This window comes from Apus apus, chromosome 1 (genome assembly GCF_020740795.1).
Source record: "Apus apus isolate bApuApu2 chromosome 1, bApuApu2.pri.cur, whole genome shotgun sequence".
Taxonomy (NCBI): domain Eukaryota; kingdom Metazoa; phylum Chordata; class Aves; order Apodiformes; family Apodidae; genus Apus; species Apus apus.
The window spans coordinates 111,276,674-111,294,235 of record NC_067282.1 but is presented as its reverse complement, the minus strand read 5'-3'; the positions used below and the strand labels follow the sequence as shown (position 1 = coordinate 111,294,235).

Below are 17,562 nucleotides of genomic sequence, written 5' to 3'. Positions count from 1 at the left end.
TTTACCCATGCTGCAGACAACAGGGTAATATCCTGGCATCCTCATTCAAATAATGTAACCATTAATCAATCGATAGAAAGTTGTTTACTAGCAGCCCTTCTTACCTTCTTAAAGAATGCTGCAGGTGCCATTTCAGCTCCATTGAGAGTTCTTAATAGAAACATTGGCCAAGAAGATGCATTCATCTGGAACCCTAAGTAACAAATAAATTAGTTGTATATAATAGCCCTACTTTCAGTTTGTACAATAAAAAGGAGAAGGATATAAAGTCTGTTTTACTAATGTCTTATTCCCTCTATTTTGGACCTGGCCAAAGTAAAAGTAGCCACAAAGGAACAAAAAGGGTTGTTGTCAGTGCAGAAAGCTGTGCAATGCTTCTCATTCTGAGTGACTCGTCTGCAGAAACATTTATCATAATTTGTCATTTTACAGGTGAATGTTTAGGACTTAATGACATGCAAGTTCTAGTACAGGAGCTCATGAGGTTGTCCCCTCACAGTCCCTGGTCCAGCGGAACTTTCCCAGCACAAGTGCCTAGCTTACTATGCAGGGCCACTTTTTGCTCTCATTCTAAAATGACATTCTCTGCTCCAGCTTCTCTCATTTATTGAGGAGATACCCTTTTTGTTTTCAAGGCTCTTGTAATTCTTTCACCAGACCACAGACAAAAAAATCCAACCAAAACAACAACAAAAAAAACCCACAACCAGTTTCTTTTCCCTTCCTCATTAAAATAAATAGCCCTAAAAACCAAAGAACATGTAACAGGACAGAACACAAATATAATTATTTTAATAACTCTTATGTGTCATATTGGAAAAAATATACCAGAAGATGTTTCTACATTAATATTCTGCATTAATAAGTGTATAAAAAGCACAATAATTAATCACATTTGTTTAGGTGAACTCACTTATTCAAGCAGAACAACGGTTTGACTGCAAACATTCCCATTCAAGATGATCTTTCCTCAGAATCAACTACTTTCAAGTTAAAAAAAGTAATTAAAAAAAGGAAATAAAATAAAAAATTCCTTTTGCTTTCTGTGTTTTCCAAATAGATGTTTCAAAGTAGTAAGACAGCAGACATAGTGGACATTTTTTCTGCATCTTTAGCAGTTACATATCTGGCACAGCTCTACACAAAAACAGACATAATAGAGGAAATTGGAAAATTTTTCACAAAGTAAATAATACTAGAATCTGCCAGGAACTGATGAGTTCCTTCATAAGTGAGCCTCCATGGTTCTCTTAAAAAGTGGAATGTATTTGCAGTTCTTAATCGATTCAATCTAAAATTGGATTTGTGGTATAAGGACTCTTTAACTAGCAGCTTTAAGCTATCTTCAGTTGAATAAATAGTTTTCAAGTTGGAACTACCTATTCAGCCCCTAAATGAATACAAAGCTCATATTTGATAAATGGGGTCATAATCTGAGGACTGATTATCAGTCCTGGTTTCAAACCAGAGGCTTTAAACAACCTGAACATGTGTGGTTAGTGAAGAACCAGCTAGCCCAGAAAAGCCCTATGTGCCAGACAGAGTAAGGGCAACAACATTAACAGTTTCAACTAACTTCATTTGGCCTTTAAGTCATCCTGGTAAAACCAGAGAAAATGTTTTCCTCAATGTAATTTGTTGAGAACACTAAGTTCTCAACAACCAAAACGCACGTATATTAAACACAGAGGGTGGAACAGGAACCGTTTGTTACATTAATCGCTTTCTCAAAACCCTTATGTAACATGCGTAATTAAACCTACGCAACAAACGGGTAGGAGGGACTATTTTAGCTAGTTATTATGAGAGAAGCAGAACATTAGTATCCAGAAGATTCCCTACTACTCAGGGCAAAAAAAAATAATCACTTGCTTAAATATCTAACAGGAGGTAATTATACACCCAATTAGCTCCCAGCTTTGCCCAGGAACAGGATGCTGTAAAACTGCCAAAAAGGCTTTTTCAAAAATTTATCTAGGTATGCCAGAATGTTTGATTGCTGGAATTTAGCCTATCTCTAGAAAAATCTAGGGCAGGAGGGACAAAAAAAATGGCACTCACATTCTTTTCTGAATAACCAGCAATTGTTCAGAGGGCAGGTAAACTTACATTCCTGGATGCAAGGAATCAGTTGCTCGTTAGGTGCTGCACTACAAGCAGCCTGACTGAATGGGAGTAAGAAACAGTATCCTAAGAGAAGGCATCATGCTTTCCATTGACAGTCATGGAAAGTTTATCTTCCGAACAGATAAGCTACCCTGTTTTAGGTAACTAGAACTGTTTTATTCAACAGGCTGGTTTAGAAACATGTTTAAACACTATGCTCCTGAATGGAAGCAACATATTTAACACGGTGCGTATGTGTAGCTGAAGGAACAGGTATAATCTTCTCTATTACAATGCTCTTTCACAGTGCTATCACTGCACTCATTCTGCAGAGTTATAATAAGAACTTCAGAGAGGTTAAACCAAGAAATGTTGCATTGGGTTCTTCTTGGGTTTCTAAAGCCATGCAACAGCACAGAAATTTACCCTTATAATCAAAGTCATGTCTTAATTGCTATGTCAACTGCTGCTGTATCTGTTTGTCCCTCTATAAGCAAATAAAGTTTCATCCTGTAGTGAAAGTATACTTTGCCCTTCACCTTTCAAACAGAAGATCTGAAAGTTGTTCAGAAGTTGGGTTGACAAGTCTTTTGAGAGGCTACTACGAGAAAGCGTACCTATCTTTGTGGCACCTGTCTTCTCATCTCTAAGTGTCACTGATGACACCAAAGAAGAAGCAGGTTTATCACTGTAAGATGAGAAATCAGCAGTAAACAATTTCTTCTTACAGTTCATTTCTTACGTTAAGAACATTACTCGCATCTTCTAAAAAATACTGAACAGGATAACAGGAGAGGGGGTGTTGCTGTTGTGCTCTTGTGGGTTGTTTGGGGGAAGGGAGGTGTAAGATAAATGTCGGTCGTTATTTTTTCCTCTTTTTTAAAAGCAGAACTGTTCTCAAACCAATTTGAAAAATGTTTTTCTTTAAAGATTTCCACACTCGTAAGTTTAAGTTATAACAAATATGATTCAAGAATACAGATTTCAATACACAGGTTAATCACAGCAAAGACATATTACCCTCAGCAGTTAGTCAAAATTACCTCTGACTATTCATCACACAGCAAGGAATTCCTTTGTACAGGTCCCCATTGAATAAACTTCCTCAATAAGACTAAGCCCAAGCACTATTTCTCAGTTTGGGGAGATACACAATGTTGTCACCCATATTCTGCAGGAAAAGCAAAATAAATTCCAAATACTACTTCTAAGCATAGGAAAGCTACATCTTGTACACATGTATTCTTCATATTCACAAATTAGTTGTGACAAAGTGATGAGACATCGCCCAGTGTGTGTCCAGCTGAGATGAGAATCGTATGTAATACAAGCTTGAATTTTTCAAAAGCTATGGAGTGCTATTTTTCCTGTCTTGGAGCAGAATGTTGCGATACCGTCGCTAAACCTCCCACCCCGTGCTGCCTTTCCTAGACCACAACCAATTTGCTCAGTACACAAGAAAACATTCATACTGTCCTGAACTGATGCACCCACCTCTTGCAGCCCCCAGCTGAGCGTTTCACAGGTGGGTTAGCAGCGAGCGCCTTCTAGTGGGCTGCTCGGATTTACTGAGGAGGAAAAAGGCAAGTCAGCTTTCCCTAGGGCTCAGTTCTGACCAATGTCTACTAAAAGCAGCACGCACAGCATCAAGAAAGAAAACGTTGCATCTATATACACTCATAAGACAGGGTATGTATGAGGCAACATTTATAGAATGGGCACACGACAGTGTATCTCATCATTAAGAATGTTGTCAGACTCCTCCAGTTAATATTAAGGGACTATTTAAAAAAGAACCAAAAGAAACCCCCAAGATCCCCCAAAAAACAACCAACAAAAAAAGAGAACTCAAATTCATTCTTATGTCAAAAGAATCCAAAAAAGAAGAAAAGGCCACAATTCATTAGCCTGAATAAATACATAGTTTCCTTACCTCTTTTTCAATGCAATAATGATTTAGTGAAATGTTAGTACCATTGAATTTACCAAGACAAAAAAGGTACAATCTTCATGACTTCATGACTACAATACTCCATACACATTAGTTCAGAAGCTTTGTTTCTTACCAAGTGGAGGCTGGAGCATGCCCCCTTTCTTTTCGCAGGTCCCAATGGGCTGTATATCCGAAGAATCCACAAGTCTCCAAAAATCATTTTTGTTGTCACTTCCATCCAGCCGCAACCTTAGCCTGGCACCAGTAATTCCAATTACTGTAGCTATACAAACTGAGGTAACATTGCGAGGATCACGGGCTTCCAGTTTCATACCAATTTTGAAATCATTCGTAGGTGGAATTCTAGACTACAATTAAAGGTAAAGGAGTTTTTCTTATTGTTGTTAGTATTACTAGATTTACCAGCCAGTTCAATACACAGCTTTTGTTCATCCAAATATACCACATAACTAGTAAAAATAAAGAAGCCTTTGAGCTTTCAGCATTTAGAGGAGTTAGAAAAGAAGGTTGGATAACCTCCCAACAGCTACCATTTCAGACACTTGAAGTTTCTGGTGCAAAACACTGCCACTTTCTAAAAAGAAAACCACCGTAGGGTGGAGGGCAACAAGGGAATCATGATGAAAATACAAACAATGATGGGGGAGGGGTGGTTAATATTTGAAGTGAAGGGAAAACAAGGACATCAGGAAACATAACATTCAACTCCTAAAAAAACCAAAACACATTATTTACTAGCTTTCCATTTCAAGAAGCAGTTATTCTCATTATAAAAACGTCTCGGAAATTCAAATAAAATTTGGGCTCTACTGTACTAAAAAGCTCAAGGCAAGAAAGAGTTTCTGCACTAAAAAAAACTTACAATACAAAGGAAGAAGACAGAAAGAGGCATTAGTGTTAACTGCATCTTACACAAAGAAAACAGACAGTCCTAAAGTCCCATAAAACTTCCGTGCTAAGATGGGAATTGCAGTTCATGCTTATTCATAGAGAACTGAATATATTTATACACATACAATGAAATGCCAATTTAATTAGAACACACAAGATTTTTTTTAAAAGGACACCAGCATTGGGAAAAGAAATGCAACACATGACATGTAAGTCTTTGAGCTGAGATTTCTATCAGAAGGTAAAGATGAACAAGAGAGAAGGAGAATACTTTTTACTCATGTACCAGGACGCTACTGGCAGACATCAGCTGCATCGCAGTCTGATTACTTGCCTGCTGTAGTACTGTAGGCAGTAACACCATCTAATGATGTTCAAAACTTTGTATTAACTGGGATTGAATGTCTCACCTAGTCACGTAAAAAGATTATTCCAGAATCTTACTATTCTTTTTAAATGTCTCCTTATTTCCAGCCTAAATTTATTCCTGGAAATTTTTGCCAACACTATAATTTAATTTAAATTTTTTTTGCAACATTACAAATAGTGACAAAATCTACAGTGTATTCGCAGAGGCCAACTCAGCCCTTTCTCAGTACTCTCTCAGTAAGTTGAGTAAATCAAGCACTGAAGCGTCCCTTAGGAGCAGATGACTATTCTACTATCATCCCTGAAGTCCTTTTCTGCAACTCTTCCAGTACAAGGCTGCTGTGAAACACAGCCAAGAACTGTAAGCAGCCTTCCCTGTGCCATTAAACCCACTAGCTTTCCCACATAGACTAACACAATATGAATCCTGATACAGGAGGCAGGTAGAAAAACAAAAACCATGGGCGTTCATGCTCACAAGGTTCTGTATGTCCCTTCTCCTGCCCAGGTTAGGCAGGGATCCCATAGTAAGCAGAAAAGGATGCACTTATTTGTCTGCGTACACAGGAAAAAAGGCTGAAGAAACCTGCTCCTGCAACAAATGCTAGGCATATTTTGTCTCCACCACACAATTTTTAAAAATACACCTTGCTCCTTACGGTGTGCAGGTGCACTGTTTGCAACACACTCTAGATCAACAGCAGGAATCCTGGAGAAGGAAAAGTGAAAAAAACAAAGAGGTGAGCAATTCAGGGAACGCTGAGTGTAGCATCTGCCAATGCTGCATTTAGACAGCAGGCTGTCTGAAAGGGTAGCACGAGAATATTAAATTTAAAGGACAATTCAATTTCAGAATACTGCTTGTCAAGCTGTTATTTTCTACAACCACAAAAGGCAACTGAAACTAAGGAATTAGAGAGTTTATTTATTTGTAGAAAAGGTGAGTTTGTTTAAATGCCATCAACTCAAGACATTCCACTAAAAAAAGCAAAAAAACAAAACCAGCTCAGCAACAATCTTGTTTTGGGCTCTGTTCAAACCACAAAGGACTGATTTTTATTTAAAATTTTGAACTGCTTGAAAATAAAAGTTTCTAGGTGAGAGAAAGGGATGTGGAATAAACTGAAATTTTGAGTAGTAATTAAAACAACTTAGAGCAACAGATAAAATACCTTATAAATTAAGACAAATACTGTAATCAATTTCCATTAGCTGACTATTCCTGTATCTTAACTTATGGTAGAGGCTTTAATTTATTGCTCCCCAGATCATTTTTAATTACTACAAAATTTAAACTTTGTAGAATTCCCAGAGGTCACAAATTCTGGGTATCATTTTCAAATTATGCTTCTCTCTGCCATTTGTTTTCTCACTGGCCACAGCAATGTATTTCTTTGCATTACAGAGAGTGATAATGACACATACAATTAATCTGTAACCAAATAAAAGTCAAATTAGTCCTAGACAAGACTCAAGCTCTTTGGTTTCTTAAATCTGCAAATATGTAGTGAGAGGAGCTAGCACTGCACTAATTAACACTGCATAACACTTCTCACTTAAAGGTTAATTCTCAGAAAACTGGAAAGTCTGCATATGTAAATTGTTTTGAAATTTTCTCTGCACAGAAATTAAAGCTCTTTTTTCCAGCCCACACACTCCTTAAGCAATCCAGGTCAGTCAGATTTATCTATCTCAGTCAATGCATGTCACTTATGCACCTTTATTTAAGGTGTTGCTCCGTTGTTCAGTTTAGACCTCTTAAGAATTAGTAGGGAAGGGGAAAATGCAAGGAAGGCATGAGGGAAGGCTTCTGAGAAGCTTTCTGCAGCAGGTACATCTCTTACCATATACTCTCGCCATGGTGGTCTATGAGTATTAACTTCTGAATGACCAAGGGATATGCTACCTCCCTCTGCTTCTACCTAAGGAGAATTTGGGGCCTCTTCCTTGAGCTGATATCCACTATGAGAAACATATACTGTAGAGTTCATTGCAGAAGCTCCATGCAAATAAGAGATATGGACACTACCATTCTCAGCCACCTCTCATTGACCACAGCATGAGAGTTGTTCTTCATTTTTTTATTGTCATCTCTGAAGAGCAATCTGAAATTCAAGATCCAGAACAGGGAAATGCTACCACCTAAATTTCTCTGTCCCTGTTCTCCATTCCTGCAACTACTTCAGATACAGTGACTTAATGCTTCCTCTCCTCCTCAGACTATTCTGTGTTTCTTTTTCCTTGGTTACCACTGGAGGCCAGTATAATTAAGGGTATCATCAGACTACCAACAAACCCTAGAAGACACATTTCTAAACATGCATCACCTGTACCACCTATTACATTTCTATCAACCTGAATTATGCAATTTCTTCAGCATCTAATCTTCCTAACACAGTGAAGCCATAAAAGCAAAACTCATCCTGTTTAACCTTATGCAGCTAAAATAATCCTCATCTTGAGAAAATACTGGCTCCCAGCCCCCTCTACAGAGAGAAAGACGCCTGCAGAGGTCGACTCAGTCTCCAAAGAGCTGAATAACTGGAGGTCTTTAGCTCACATAAGACAGTTGATTTAAACTGCATCTACAAATACATACCAAACATGCAGGGAGGAATTAAATTAAAAAGACAAATTCAACATATTTGCAAGATCCAAAAATGAAGAAGTAAACTCTACTACACACATACACACACATATATACATCTTGTAGCTAGCCAGAATTGAAAGGACTCTTTCAGAAGTGGGGCAGGAGAAAGGCTCCTCTTACAATCAGACAAATTTCAGTTCTCACTAAAACTATGGTACCTCTAAGATTACTTAGAAACTAAAACTTACAAAAAAACAGAATATATTTCTTAACTCTGATAAGACCGTTCTTATTAACTAGTCTTTTTTTAAGGGAAAACAGAATCCACAACTACAACTTTAATGAAACTCAAAGTTTGGCTTGAGGCAGAAACCAAAAAAGTAAAAATTTCTGCAGCTAGCATCTGCCAAAACTGCAAGCTACTGATAACAAGAGATCAAAAGAAGTCAAGCAGGAAGTCTGCAAGCAGTCCAAACATAAAAGTTGCTCTAGATCACCCTATAACATGCATACATACACGCACACTTGCAAGACAGTATCTGGCATACCTGTCTGAAACAATGTAGAGGGGCAGCTACTGATTCAGTCTCTTTCAGATAATCATCCCAATTAAACTGTTCTGGAAGACATAAGATAAAAAAAGACCAGAGACAGTATTTAAAAGAGAAATTAAATTAAAAGGAGAGGTGGGGAAAGAAAGGGGCAGGAAAAAAACACACAACTATCTTGTAGAATTATATTTTTTTCAAAGAACAGAACCACTCTAAAATAGAAACTCCACCTTTGAAAAACACACAATCCTCAAAGTAGCTTTAATAGTACCATTAATTCATGAGGGCACTCACACAATGGGTAAAAATCAATATAAACCTTCACTGATTTTTTTTTTTTTTTGGTCATTGACATGCAAAAATACAAGTCAGGATATCTAGATTCAAGTTTCTGTATAACAACTTCCCAAGCATCCTTGCACAAATCAAATTAGCCTTTTCTTTACCTTAGTGCACCTAACAGCAGGACTGGTACAACAACCTCCTAGGAGCACTGTGATTATACATGTTGAAAAACACAGACATGTTGATTCTGCTGAAGTGTATGCTGAGAATACTATCCCCAATCCACTACACAGCAAAAGGATTAACACAGCTTTCCAACTGCATCTTCGTCTCTTTTAATCTGAGGTCTGATAAATGTTTCTCTTTGTAGGGTAAATATTACAGCAATGTTAAACAACAGAATCATAGTATTTTTTCCAGCGTTAACATTGGCATTGTATATGTGCATGGGTGACTGTATTCTGCATTTGATTTAATCATTATTACCAGTTTCTGCATGATGGAACAGCATGGAATACTAACATCGAAGATAAAAGCAAGTATTACTCAAATTAATATAAAACTCAAGGAAAACTACAATAGCACAGGTAATGATTTTCTTCATAAATTATCCAGAGTGAGCTCTTCTGCCTGTTTCTCTTGTTTGGGCAGCTGGTATTGTTCCGGTGCTCCTGAGGAACCCCATCACCAAGGAACCCCAGAGGGATGCTGTGATGATGCAGCGATGCCACCCAGCGGCTCAGCAGCAGCCATTCACATGGCAAAGTCCCGGGCGATGTCAGAGAGATCGGGTTTATTAGTAATCCTTCAAAAAATGCCACTGGCCACAGTAAAAAACATGTCTGCAATTTTCAGGAGAGAGGAGAAGCAAAGAAACAATCAGAAAATGGCAGCAGCGTTTTCCAGCACTTGCACACTGCTCCTCTGAAGGACGCGTGGCAGCTCCAGTCCAGGGCCTGCATGCACTAGCACAGCATTTAGTTGAAAACACAAAAACACACAGTGCCTCAAAGCAAAAAAGAACAGCCCCTCTGGCCTGCTGAGATTTTTTTTTATTATTTTTTTTTTTTTGTATAATGGATTCAGAATGGTGTGATTTGTCCTCGCCTCTGCAGAGGGCACATGGTTGTCAGCTACTTAAGAAGGCAGTGAAATCCCAGAAGCTGCTAATTTGGTGGTCTGGGCTGTACGTAGGTTGGTGACAAAGACACTTCCATAAAACATCTTGAAAATCTACCTACTTTGGAATGAAAATTTTATTCACATGTTTATACAGTTACACTGACTCTGTATTACTCACAACAGGCGAGGTACATGAACTTGAACATATGTTAGATATTTGTACTTCAGGGAGGCATGTTCAGAAAATGACTTTTCAGAGCTTTCCCTAGAAAGCAGCCTCCAGATCCATTGCTCTTTTCATTGAAAGACCATGAAGGCTGCAAAAATTAAATATGCTGAACTGCTAGGAAAGTCTCATCTTTTAAAAATTCTCCTTTGAGTCTAATAATGAAGTCACCACTTCAGACTGACTTCTGATTTCTTAAATAACTGTTGTCTTTCAATCAGAGTTTATCTTAGTAAACTTTGAAGTACCCAATTCAATAAAATTAAACCTGGCAACAAAGAAAATGTTAGCTATGTCACAGCTGCCTCAGATTTAACATGATATAAAAGGTGTAATTATGAATCAGAGCCTTGCCATGTTAAGGACCATAGAAATGTAGATACTTCAGAGATAACACCTTTCATCAGGAGAAACCCCAATTAATTTCTTCTGAAAAAATTGTCCACATATTTCAAAACTATTACCAGCATTTCCCAAATTATTTCACTATAAGAGGACTGTAAATTTGGTGGGATGATTCAAAAAAAAAAAAAAAGGGAAACAAACAGGTTTTTTGGGTTTTTGTTTGTTTGCTTCTTTTTTCTCCAGGGAACATTTACTAGAAAGACTCATGAGGTAACCCAAGCAGACAGCTGCAGATAAACCCAAGAGGTAAACAATATTGTCTGGCTCCTTGCTTTACAGACTGGCTATCAAAACATTTTTCATCAAGCACAAATGACCTGAAGCTTAAATTAGAATCTCTCCACCTGTGAAGACACACTATATCAAAGTAAAGCTGAGCTCTCAGAAATGGTGCTAATTATAATTTAATTACTGGAATAATAGAAATAGGAGATTAACATGTTCACAATGTGCAAGATGCACGTCTAGGAAATGACACAGGAACAAAATACACTTCTAAACATATAGCTTCTTTGTGTTCTGAGCGTGCGAAGGTACAGTAGTTGTTTTATATGCATTTCTAATTCTAAAGCTCCTGAAAACGTGAAGTTTCTGAGAAATAGAAATCCTTAAGAAAATTAGCTCATGCTAAACAATTTAACATTAATTTCTCTTCCCACTCAAACCTGCAGGCTGAATTGAACAGCTTAAGAAAAGCCCATTATGCAACAAGCACAACTCTGCAAACCATCAGCAAAGCAAAAACTAGAGAGAGAAAGGAATTTTTATGCCAAACAACACATCAGCATATACCGGAAAAAGGGGAAAAATCCACCAGGAGGTAACTAGTACCTTTTGTAAAAAAATTAAATAGCTTGTGACCAACAGAGGAATGAGACTCTAAAATAATGATCCAAGACAATCAGCATGGGCAAACAGCCTGCCTAATTTTAAAATGGAGGAAATAAGTTTATGCCATAGTTGCCTGCAATAACACAGGTTTACAGGCAATGACCCACCCGTCAATGACCCCTGGGGTTCCCTCCAATGGTATATCAATACCTTATCACTCCTTGACCAAACTTGTCAATCACAAAGTAACTCAAGCTAAAAGGGACCCCAGGAGGTCTCTAGTTCAGGCTCCTGCGCTTCCAGGGTTTGATCACCCTCAACATAGAGATTTTTGTCTTCCACCAGACAGGAATTTTCCATGTTCCAACCACTGTTTGCTGCTTCTCATCTGTCCACTGCACCTCTGAGAGGAGCCTGGCTCTGTCTTCTCTACAGAAGTCTGTCACACCATTAAAGACTGCAAGATGATTTCCCAATCTCTCTCTTCTTCTGGTTGAAGAAATCAGTTTTCTGGTTTCAGTAGCAGCTTTCTGCTTACGTCTTGCACTCTAGCACCTCAGTTTTTTAGTGGACTGCCAACCAGCTTGCTCCAGTGTCTTCCTTGCACTGGGGAGCTCAAAAATGAACACAGTACTCAGTTCCCAAAAAGGATGCAAATTCTCTCTCTCAGCTTGCTGCCTAGATTTTGGCTGATATGCCTTGGCATGCAGTGTACGTCTTTCACCACAAGAGCACACTGCTGGCCCACACTCAGCTTGCTGTCTGCCTGGACTCCAGGAATCTTCCTACAAAACTGCTTTCTTGGCATCCAGCTTCCCACCTGGGCTGTTGCTGGGCTCCTGTTGGGCTCCTGTCTGCCCCTGTGCGTGTGGGACTGTCCATTTGCCTTTGAATCTGACACGGTTCCTGTTAACTCATTTCTCTAGCATGCAGAGGTCAATATGAAGAGAAGCCCTGCCTTCCAGCACACCAGCTACTCCTTCCAGTCAGATGTTGCCCACAGACTAGTTGTCCGTGTTCTGTTCCATCATCCCTGTCTGTCACTCAAGGCATAAATCATCAACAGCTGAGAAATGCCACTAGCTACCAGCTGCCAGGTGAACCTTGTACTTCTGATCAAAAATATTTCCATCTGGCAGTTCAGCCAATTTTCCATCCACCTATCCAAACCACACCTCACCAGTTTGGCTGAAAGGACACTACAGAAACTGTACAGAAGGCTTTACTAAAGTTGAGAGGAACATTCACTGTTCTCCCCTTGCTTACAGAATCCCTCATCACAAAAGACAATCAGTCAGTCACCCATGGTTCATGCTGGGCAAATCCATCTGAACTGTTCCTAACCTCACATTTGTTCTTTATTTGCTTGGAAATGGCTTCCAGGATTATTTTTTCCATAGTCTTCCTGAAGATTGAGGTCAGACAGGCCAGCCTGTAATTCCCTAGGTGCTCCCTTCTTGTCCTTTTTGACACTGGGCATACTTTTGTCCTTTCTCTATCATCATGAATCTTTCCCAATCTCTGTGACTTCTCCAAAATAGGAGAAAAGCCTCACAGTGACATCAGTCAAGTACCTTAGCACCCATCTGCTTCCATGAGTATGTGAATGCTTGGTTTGTTGAAGTGCTCCCTGTCTTCTCCCTGTACATAATGCTTCAGTTAAAATTAAGTCAAAATTTAATTTTTTCAGTTTAAATTTCATAAAAACTACTATTTAAATGTCACTTGTATATAGGTAGAGCTTAAGGTTATGGTTTATTTGAGCTAGTTTAATACAGCATCAACATAGTCTAAGAGCTGTTTAAGCAGACAGAGCAGCTCATGTCTTCTCATCTCATCCCTAGATTCCCTTGGCACACATCTGAGACTTTTGACACAGAGATGTGTCTTTTCTAGTATTCATCCCACCATCTCTCTTTGTCAAAGATGAGGCTTCTTTTTAATCTTGGTTTACACACTCTTGCTAACATAGTACTTTGAGTATTTAATACCTTTCTTTATACCTTGCACCTCCTTACCTATGTTGTGATCATTCAATTAAGAATTTTTCTCCTCCTCCTGTCTCCCTACTTACTTGAGACTATTTTTTCCCCTGTTTTTCTCACACCTTTGTATCTCCCCTCCTCTTCAATTTTTCATGTCACACATCCCCCTGAAAACTTTGGATGTTAGCCCAAAAGCATTGTAAGAGATCTTTATTTATCCAGAACCAGAGGCTCATTCTTCTTCCTTCCTACCAACAAGCAATGACACAGGATAAAATTATCATCTCATTATAAAAAATCAGAGATCTTGCAAGATCTTGCCCTCTCTACATGTTTGACAGAGCTGAGTCTAGATTTCATGAGTAAATTCACTGCTCAGACTCCAGATCAAAAAGGTATTCATACTACAAATTTAATTACTGCACTATTTTTCTTTCAAAACATATTGAGAAGTATAGCATAAAAAAGCAGAGCTTTTGACTACTTTAGATTACATTAACAGAATAAATCTATTCTGTGCTCAGACACTAGCATAGTCCCTAGTGGAAGGAAAAAGATGACAGAATAAGGCTTGCCTGCTTAGCACTGCTTCTCCACAAAGCTTTTTCAACACCTTGCACCCTACTGCAGAAGGAGGCAGGGACGTTTTCCAGCGACTCATGAAATACGGTTATCTTAGCCACATATGAGAAGCACTTTCCTGGTGGAGAGGTGTCTTACAGGGCTCTGTCTGTCATGTCAGACAACATATTTTAAAACACAGACATGCTATCTGAGTGTGGTGTGACTGGAGCTCCTCTTACACTACAGAGGAGGGAAAACATTACACACACTTTCTCTCCTGTCTCCAAGTAACTGGGAAGAATAACAAAGACAACTGATCCCAAGAAATGGAAGAATTAAATCTGGCAACTCTAACAGCAGAAAGATATACTATGACTGGTAGTAACACAGTATATCATATATTGTATGCAAAGTCCTCACCTCAGCTACCATGTGGGTATCAGCACATTCACTCAGTGACTATACTATTGGTAAGGAGCTCCCCTGCTGGTACCCAAGAAAAGCTCTGAACCAGACCATCTATTAGGAGTCAGAGCGCATGGAAATGTCAGCAGAGTGAGAGTTAAAGTAGCCCCGTGTTATTCTATCAAGAATCACTTAAGGACTCATGAAGGGATTTTCTACTTTAGTCAACAGTGCTCATGACATTCCTTACTGTCCCAAATTCCAGCAACCAATACGAATACGTGAAGCACATATAAGAAAGCTGCTGTCTCCTCACTGCACCTCGCAAAGGCTAAATTGCCAGAAAACCCATGTGTATGCTGCCCTTTGGCCACTGCTAAGGATGGTAGAGGCTGTCTACTAGATAGTAGAGGTTTGATAAGAAGCCAGATAATTTCTGGCAAGTGTGTAGTTTCCTCAGTTTATTATAAACACAAAAATTACTTCCAACCAGATTGAATTTTAAGTAAAATTAGAATCCCAGGCAATTTAATTCCATTAGCAATACTAAAAACTCAGGCTACTAAACTGAAAACTTTTTTAGCACCAGCAAACACAATAAAGAAACAGAAGATAACTGGGGAAGAAAAGGTATGAAACTGGGAAATACAATTATTAGAAGAACAGTCAAATCAGTAAATGAACAAGAAAAAAATAATTTTTACAGTGTCTTCAACTATGTATACAAAGAGTACTTGTCTTAGGTACTAAAACTATCAGGCTCAAGCCACACAGTTTCAGCCATCATTTTCTATACCAAAACATACTTTCCCAACAGTTAGACAAAAGCAAGGCTATGTTATTAACTACCCATCAGTAACAGCCAAAGAGATTGCAAAAAAGCTGCAGCAGATAGTGCAATCCAAATACATTTTTTTCTTTTAAGGTACCTTAACTAACAACCTAACAGCTGCAATACCTACCACTTTTTAAAGACGGGTTGTTTGCCTCCTGATTCTTTCCATCTTTCTCTTTTTTAATATTCTTTGAATCTAAAAGACAAGATTCCATTACATAATAAATGTAATATTCATATCGTAATGATGTCCAACTTAACACAGAATGCTTTCAAACAATACAGAATGTCTCTTTCCAAAGATTAATTTTCTTTTCTTCACTGCAGTGCATAACCAAAAAGGTATTTGTACTACAAATTCAGTCACTGCACTATTTTTCTTTCCAAATATATAGAAGTACAGCAAAAAAAAGCAGAGCTTTTGACTATTTTATATTACATTATCAGAATAAATCTAGTTGCAGAAAACGTAGTATTAGCTGCACAAAGAGCAACTCTACCCTAATTTTTAACGGCTTTACTCAACCTACATGCAATTTGAGATCCTCAAGATCAGCAGGTATCTTTTTAAATCTTGTCTAGACCACTATGAGAAAAAAAAAAAAAAAAAAAACCAAAATAAAAAAACTCACCCAAAAAGCACATTTCCAAGTTAAAGATTCCATTTAAATTCTTGAATACTCAAATGTAAGCAGCTACCTCAGTGCACATTTCAGTTATTAAAAAAAAACAACTCAGAAGAATCTACCTTCCTACCATTCATCTCCACACACATACAGAAAGGAATTTATACCAAAAGATTGTGTTGGTGGCTGATTACCATTCCCACTTGCACTTTAAGTCTTCAATAAGCTATTGATCGGCTTGCACTGGAAATAAAAACGCTCCTAACCTAAACTAAGAGACATTTGCTGATCTGAAACACTTGAGATACGAGTTGTTCTGCAGCAAATATTAAGCCTTAGTAGTGTTTCTCTTCTATGTTTTTTACAAATAAGGCTTCTTTTGAAACAGAGTATTGATGAACAATGTGCGGTGTTCACCACTTCTGCCCCACTTCCTTCATTATTTAATCGAGAAATCGCCACGTACAGCAAGAGCTGACTCAAGACAATCTTCCATCATCAATCCCCAAATCCTCCACCAGCTGGTGAGGAAGGGACCAGCCATCTACCTGCCTCTGCACAGGGTAGGTTGTGGTGCTCCTTCAGCCAAGGCATAGCAAAGCTCAGAGACCCCTCAGGGGCAGGCAAGCAGGGAATGACCAGCCAGTGCCATCCCACCATCACAGCCAGGAGCAACCAGGGAGCAACACTGAGAGCAGCCCCAGCCTGGGCACCCTCCTGGGGCTGAGCTGAGGCCAGGCTGGGACATGGGCCCATGGCTGGGCAAGGCCATGGGAAGCTGGGGACTGGCCCTGCTGCAGCATCTCTGGGGCAGGAGCTGGTGGCCCAGAAGGGCTGACTGTGTGTCCTGGGCTGTGGGTAGTGGGGGGGGGCAGGTGAAGTTGAGCATGGCCATTAAAGTCTACTAGTACACCCAGGACTGAGACAACATCCAAGAATAATCCTGACTCCATAGTCCCAGAAAACATACCTACAGCTACATACCTGCTCAAAACATGCTGCAGAAGTATCACCTGTTTCTCCTAAAGAAGATGTAAGGAGTACCCAAGACCCTTGGAAAAGGAAAGAAAATGCTATGTTTACTCCTTTACTTAGTCTTCTTTCTCTACTTACACAATCATTCTTTTGGAAAAAGAACACTCTGAAACATTTTCTACATCACTGAAAGCACTTGACAGGTTCCCAAAGGATTTCCTTACGGAAATCAGCTTCAAAGGGACCTGCTGAAGTGCTTCTGGATGGTGCCTCCAGAGCTCTGAACCTGGTACTTCCTCAGAAGTAGGGCTTCAACACACACAAGTGTATATCCTGACAGCAGCTACCAGTGGAAACCCAAGAAGCGACAGAGGTACAATTAGTCCAGCAACAGAGACAAGACACAAGGATAATATTCACCTTCTCCCACCTACAGATGAACATATATTCCATTTAACCTCTTTAAGACTGAACTGAATCCAGCCAGTTTTCTACTGGGCAGTCGCAATGACTAGCAGAGCCTTTTGTCATGTTCTACAAGCTCAGTTACTCAGGCTTTCAAAAAAAAAAAGTCATGGGACTATCTCAGACATCAGGCTGGCAGCTTACAGAGTAGGTAACTTCCCGATCTGCTTATTTCTGAAGCAGAAATCCAACAGAGTCCCACATAAGAGACTTATTAAAGAAGAGAACTAACAACTGCTTCCTGTGAACACCCAAAGCTTGAAAGGACAAAGTCATGAAAAAGTATCTACCCCACAGTGCCAAACTTCAAACAAGATGACCGCCTTTAATGATAAGGGACATTAAGAACAGGTGAAAGAATGTGAAAAATCACAGCC

The 17,562-nt window shown here is 39.0% G+C and overlaps 1 protein-coding gene across 2 annotated transcripts in view; it reads right to left on the bottom strand.

Moving 5' to 3' along the window:
• Window positions 1-17,562, bottom strand: part of SCML2 (Scm polycomb group protein like 2) — a 70,849-nt gene that overhangs the window by 36,815 nt on the left and 16,472 nt on the right. The window contains exons 3-6 of one of the 2 annotated variants that reach the window (XM_051639181.1): window positions 15,247-15,315; window positions 8,459-8,529; window positions 4,173-4,407; window positions 105-193 (exon numbers count right to left, since the gene is read on the bottom strand). In XM_051639181.1, coding sequence (XP_051495141.1) covers window positions 105-193; window positions 4,173-4,407; window positions 8,459-8,529; window positions 15,247-15,315 — 464 coding nt within the window. The remainder of the gene's footprint in view (window positions 1-104; window positions 194-4,172; window positions 4,408-8,458; window positions 8,530-15,246; window positions 15,316-17,562) is intronic. The other variant, XM_051639192.1, reaches the window with a different exon arrangement.